This window comes from Mauremys reevesii, linkage group 1 (genome assembly GCF_016161935.1).
Source record: "Mauremys reevesii isolate NIE-2019 linkage group 1, ASM1616193v1, whole genome shotgun sequence".
Lineage (NCBI taxonomy): Eukaryota > Metazoa > Chordata > Testudines > Geoemydidae > Mauremys > Mauremys reevesii.
The window spans coordinates 4,674,809-4,681,496 of record NC_052623.1 but is presented as its reverse complement, the minus strand read 5'-3'; the positions used below and the strand labels follow the sequence as shown (position 1 = coordinate 4,681,496).

At 46.7% G+C, this 6,688-nt stretch overlaps 1 protein-coding gene across 1 annotated transcript; it reads right to left on the bottom strand.

The window, feature by feature from the left end:
• Window positions 1-5,194: 5,194 nt before the first annotated feature.
• LOC120392069 (olfactory receptor 52M1-like) lies at window positions 5,195-6,142 on the bottom strand. The gene has a single exon (XM_039516448.1). It carries the CDS (start codon window positions 6,140-6,142, stop codon window positions 5,195-5,197), a length of 948 nt encoding a protein of 315 aa, XP_039372382.1.
• Between the last annotated feature and the right edge of the window lie 546 nt (window positions 6,143-6,688).

Sequence of the window (6,688 nt, the reverse complement as noted above, 5' to 3'; positions counted from 1 at the left end):
GTCCTGTTGGTATTTCTGCTCTCCGTCCTCCTCCACAATTTCTTCTTGTTTTTGTTCCATAACCATTCTGTGCTCTGCCTGCTCTCTGGCAACCTCTGCCTGCTTTAGCTCCAAAATTCTTCTATCTTCTTGTTTTATTTTTCTACAGTCTGCAATGGGAACAGCTCCAATTTCATAATTGTCTCACTGTTTTCACTCATTGTGCTGCTTTGCTGCCTGTCCTTCCCTTTCCTAAAATAAGCAAACAGAAAATAACAAACTGGTAACCACTTTGACTGATCTCCAGCTGCCACACTTAACCTCTCACTTAAATTCTCCACACCAGCGTATGAAGTGCAAATCTCAATTAGCACAAGCTGTGCATTTCACCCTGCTTGCAGCACTACTGTGATGGTCTGCCACAGGTGCAACCTGGAACTGGGGAACTGATCCCTCTGGCACATACCAATCTGGGCCCCCCTCACACTGAGCCTGTGACAAGCTGCAACCCCCTTCAGGTCCTGCACTCACACAAACATTCAAAGACAGGGACGCACCCATCTGAGTTACATAAATGCTTTCGCCAGCCATGCATGAACGAACCACATTGTTTTAGGTAAACAAATATAAAACAGATTATAAACAGAAAGATAAATGTAAGTGATCATAAGTAATAAGTTTATGAATCAAAGTAGATTACCTACAAAATAAAAGAAAATTACAATTCAAGTTCTATACACTAGATAGGATTTGAATCAAGCAGTATCTCACTCTGGCAGTATAAACAGTTCACCAAGTTCATACAGAGGCTGGGATTTCTCCTTTCCAGCCTAGGACAACCTCCCCAATAAAACTCTTTTTTCCAGTAGTCATGTTTTCAGATATTCTCTTGTGGGGGGAGCGAGACCAAATGGTGATGATATTTCTCTCTTTCTTAGTTTCTACGATCTGAGGGGAAACTTCATTTTCCCAAGCAAAAGCCCCGAGCACGTTTGATGTAAAAGAACAAGCACAAGATGGAGTCCCGTGTCACATGAGCTGGCCACATGCCCCTACATGATTCTATGAGTCATAGCAGGGACTATCACGCTCATTCTGGTGAGAACATCCCCAGGAAAGTCCATCAGGGGAGGATAAATTTCTTCCATGGCCCATTGTGCTCATTGATGAGCCATGAACTTGTATAGTCCATTCACAGTTTGCTGGCTAGATTGGATGTAAACTACCTTCTTGTAGTTGCACAGGAGCAAACACATTTGAAATACAGGTACATAGCCAATATTTACAACTTCAGATACAAAAATGAGACATGCATACAAATAGGATAATCGTATTCAGCAAACCAGGATTGTCTACAGACACCTCACATGATATAATTTGTAGAAGATTTGTTGTAATTATATAACTGGTGAACATGGGAGTGCCAGGGTGTTGCTTTGGGGTACAGCGTGTAGCAGTAATATAACTCTCAAACTAGAGCTTTCTAAGATCTATTTTGTGTTTTAATATAAGTGACACATCCATGTCCTGAAAAGACTACTGTACATTCTGGTCTGTATCACAGGAGGAAAGCAGAGGAAAGGAAAATGAAAGAGTGTTTTCCCCACTACATATCACACACGCAATACGTTATCCTCTGAAAATGTCCTTCCCATTTTCCTTGTTCAGCGAATGTCACATGCACTTTCTGTTTGCCAGACCTCAGCCTCACACGCATCACTGGATCAACAGATCATTTGCCAGACCATCTAGGGAGCCATTCGTCCCGTCAGTCACCATCAACATCTTCATGGCAAAGGAATGTAGCCTCCTTGCAAACCGAGCACTGCCCAGGTTGGTCTCTGGGAAGGTGATTAAGAGGGTCTGGTTGTATATTTGTGCAGTGGCTGTCTTACCATGCCACCGAAACTTCCCTTGCCCACGTGATCACGAGCCATGTAGTGGACTTCCTTGGTAGGCCCAATTCAGAATTTGCTGGTCTTTCCCTCTAATAATGTGTCCCCAGTATGAAAGCTGCCAAAACCTACACAGCCCTGATGGGGGCAGTTGCTGGCTTCAGCTTCGAATATCCTCAATCCTGATCTTGTGCTGCCCCTTTGTATGGAGCAGCTACTAGGGACCACGAGCATTGAAAATATCAGCCTGGAGTTCCTCAGCCTTCCTCAGCCCCCTCCCCCATTGTCTCTCATCCACAGGAGCTGGGGCACCCATTGTTCCATAGATCTACTGCTGTGCAGCAAGCCTGCTGCCACGACATCCCCACGAAGGCTGCGGAAGGGAACAGGGCAGCAGCTGCTGCTGTACGAGAGCAGCCTCCAGCCCTGTCTATGCAGCTGCCACCTGCCCAGCAATCCTTCCAGACAGGTTAATACTGAGCTGGTGGCAGTTTGCACTCAGCAGGTTGTTTGATGGTAACGGGCAGGGAATTAGTTTGACCTGGATTTATACAAAGACTAATGTGCACTGCGTCGTGCTCAGCCAGATCAGCTCTCAGATGCAGCGATTCACAGCGCTACACCTGCAAGTCCACTGAAGTTGAGGGAATAACGGTGCCTTCAGTGTTTGTAACTGGCGCCTAGCGTGGGATGCACATCAGAAGTGGCAGAGAGAGAGGGAGGCGTGTGGGGGGGAGGAGTTACAAAGGAAAGGGAGAGATGGAGGAAAATGCAGAGAGAGAGCGTTGAGATGGAATCCACTAGAACAGGGATTTCCTGCCTCTTCCATTCTGGGGAGGACTTTCCAATGGAGAGAAAAAAACCCTCCCTGGCTCCAAGCTGGCACTGTCTGGTTCAGGAGGAAATTTCCCCCTCGCCTGATCTGTCCGGGAATGAGAAAGAAGAACACTCAGGAACACTGGAGGGCAGGGGGCCACAGTGAAGAAGAGAACTTCTGACACCTCCCTCCCCCCCCCCCCCCCCCCACACACACCACAGCCCCCCAGACTTGCTGTCACAGCCCTGCTCAAGGTCCAGCTGCTGGACCCCCAATGGGTGACTTTGCCTGCGTTCCACATGCTGGACCCCTGTGTGTTTTAAGATTTCCTGAGTCCGAGCCGTGTTGAGGCCTTGCCTCTGGCTCTGGATTTCCAGGCCCACTCTCAGGGTGCAGCTTCCCTCTGGGAGTCGAGATCTGTGCGCCAAACACCAAGGCCCTGAGATTAGCCTTGGCCCATCTCCCGTAAACTCTACAGTTGGTTCAGCTCACCCTTCCCAGAGCTCCCCCTTGGGCACACACTGTGTCCACTTTCTGTCCTTTGGGGCACATGGTCCTTAAAGCAAACAGACTTGCAAATGGGGCTTGCAAAAACTATTCTTCTAATTTGGACAGCCCAAGAGATATGATTTCACCTCTAGCTGGAGTCTGTCTCTGCTGCAGCCAGAGCCCTGTAACCAAAGAGTCTCCTCTGCTGCCCTTGTGCCTCTCTCCTGCCTCAGCTTCTTCTGGCTCATCCAGTCTCTGTATTTTTGAAGGGCTGGACCAACTGTTCTTCTCTCTGTTCCCTCTTCTGGGGAGGTTCCATTCCTTCCATGCCCACTCATGCGGGGGTGGGATAGCTCAATGGTTTGAGCATAGGTCTCCTAAACCCAAGGTTGTGAGCTCAATTCTTGAGGGGGCCATTTAGGGACCTGGGGCAACCTCAGTGCTTGGTCTTGCTAGTGAAGACAGGCAACTGGATTTGATGAACTTTCAAGGTCCCTTCCAGCTCTATGAGATAGGTATATCTCCACCCATCCACAGAGAAGCAGAAGAAAGTTGGTTGTATTTGGAATGCAGTTACTCCTTTGTTTTGTTCAGGCAATTCTCTATATGCTCTGAGTGTCTTTAATGACCAACTTATTTGTTGACAGATGCCTCCACCCCAGCTTCCTGCCCCTTAGCACAAGGAGTGTGAGCGAACAGTACAGTAAAAGCCAAAAGACATAATGGTACAAATGGTTCATATAATCAAATGTGAGTTATTAGTTATGACACAGGATCAGAAAGGTTTATGCAACTAGCAGGCTAATTGACCCAAACTGATATTCCATATGAGGAGAGATTAAAATGACTGGGGCTTTTCAGTTTTGAAAAGAGATGACTAAGGGGGGATATGAGAGTGTAAATAAAATCGTGAGTGGTTTGGAAAAATTCAATAAGAAAATGATATTTACTCCTTCAAATAACACAAGAACTAGGGGTCAGCCAATGAAATTAGTAGGCAGCAGATTTAAAACAAACCAAAGGAAAGATTTCTTCACAGTTGACCTGTGGAACACTTTGCCAGGTGATGTTGTGAAGGCCAAAGCTATAACAGGGCTCCAATAAGAACTAGGTAAGTTAATGAAAGGTAGGTCCATAAATAGTTATTAGCAGGGAGCCAACGCCATGTTCTGTGTGCTCCTTGCCTCTGTTTGCCAGAAGGTGAGACCGTACAATAGGGGATGGATCACTCAGAATTTTCCAGTTCTGTTCATTCCCTTTGAAGCATCTGGTATTTGGCACTGTTGTGAGATAGGATACGGGGCTAGATAGACCATTTGTCTACCCAGTATCTGATGTTATATAGACCCCAGATGTATCTTCCCCCCTGCCTTAACTTACTGTACCCCACTCCCCTCCCAGAGCTGAGAGAGAACCCAGGAGGCCTGATGGGGTCTCTCTCTCTGTGCAGAGTTAGTAACAAAGTAAGAATATACATTAAATCTTTAAACCTAACCACTGCTCTTAAGTGACTAGCCAAAAAAATGTCAGAACATGTTAGTATTAGAACTGAGTAAGTGGATTATTTATATAATTTTATTACTTGAATATAGGAATGGGATACATTATTCCTATCAGCTAATTGCTAAGTTATCTCTTAAAAACGTAAGATTTCAAGAGCCTAATTAGCCCTTGGAAGTGCCAATGCATCAAGATGGGTGGGAGGTCATAATGATCCAGTGAGTGATAGGGGGAGGGGAGGAGAGGATTGAGCAACAGGGGTGGGACCTTAGTGAAAGAAGTGGGCAGGACCTCAGGGATGCAGTTACCAGAAATTAGAAAGGAGGCAACCCTATGAGTTAATGAGTTCTATACAGACCGATTCCCCAGTCTGTCACACTGACACAGCACAGCAAGGCCAGGAAAGGATTAATGTCACTTTGACTATCCAGTAGGTGATTCAGGGAAGAGAGCCCAGCACCACATCATTAGCAAGCTGTGCTCGATGTGAGAGCCAGAGCACCAGGAGAAAATATTAGGTGCCTTTACGAGTAATGAGCCAGAGCAGCCTGTCGCAGATCTGTTTGGTCCTCATCCCATAGATGATGGGGTTTAGCATGGGGGGCACAAGGAGGTACATGTTGGCAATGAGAATGTGTAAATGCAGGGGCACATTGTGGCCAAAACGGTGCAGGAGGGAGGAGAAAAGAGTTGGGATATAAAAGGCTAAAATGACACAAAGGTGGGAGCCACAGGTCCCAAAAGTCTTGAGCCGGGCATCCTTTGTGGGGAGGCTGAAGATGGCCCTGAGGATCTGGGTATAGGACATAGTGATAAAAACCACATCCAGACCAATCACAAAGAATGCCACAGAGAGGCTGTAGTAACTGCTGATGCGGATGTCGGTGCAGGCCAGCTTCACCACGGCAATGTGCTCGCAGTACGAGTGGGGGATGATGCTGGTTCTGCAATATGGCCACTGCCTTGCCAGTAAGGGATAGGGCAGTATGAGCATGATGCCGCGCAGCACCACGGCCAGGCCAATCTTGGCCACCACGGGGTTTGTCAGGGTGATGGAATGTCTCAGGGGATCACAGATGGCCACGTAGCGATCAAAAGCCATGGCCACAAAGATCCCAGATTCCATCGCTGAGAAGCAGTGAATGAAGTACATCTGGGTGAGGCAAGCACTGAAATCGATCTCTCTGGAATTGAACCAGAAGATTGCCAGCATTTTGGGTAGGATGGATGTAGACAGGACCAGGTCAGCGATGGCCAGCATGCAGAGGAAATAGTACATGGGCCCATGGAGGCTCGGTTCCCTCTTCACAATGAACAGGATGGTGAAGTTTCCCAAGATGGCTATGATGTACATGGTGCAGAAGGGGATGGAGATCCAGACATGGGCTGCCTCCAGGCCAGGAATGCCCAGCAGGATGAAGGTGGAGGTCTTGGTGAAGTTGGTTATGTTGGAATCTAACATGGAATAGGGGAGAAGGTGTCCAACTCTGAGACAGAACGGTGTCTCCTGCATGTACCGTATGTTCCCACAACTTCCCGTATGTGTCCAGGCCTAGGGTGATGGTCGCAGTACAAATGCCTGGATGGAGAGACATTGTTAATATGAAACACTATATGGACTACTGGGGGATATTCACATGGGTGAAGCAAATTGGGTGATATTCACACATTGAAAAATGACATTTTCATTATTCAGAGATAAGAATTATGGAGAACGGACTCTACTAATGTCAATTGCATATTTTATGGTGCTCTGTGCTCCAATAATTCCTACATGTCATGGTGTGGGTAACCATAACAGACACCAGTGGGAAACATCAGTCTGGATACTGGTTATCCATCATTGTTCCTTAGACCTTTTCTACACTGCTAAGTTTTTTTTGCCCAAAGGCAGCTTTTGGTGAAAAAAAACAGTGGAGGTTTACACTCTGCAAAGCCACTTTTGATGATGGAACTCATCAGTTTCAGTCACACAATAAAACTATCTTGACGAGAGTTGTAAGGCTTT

What these genes read in the sequence shown, in the direction of transcription:
- LOC120392069 (XM_039516448.1), bottom strand. Translation starts at nt 6,142, where the DNA reads ATGTTAGATTCCAACATAACCAACTTCACCAAGACCTCCACCTTCATC.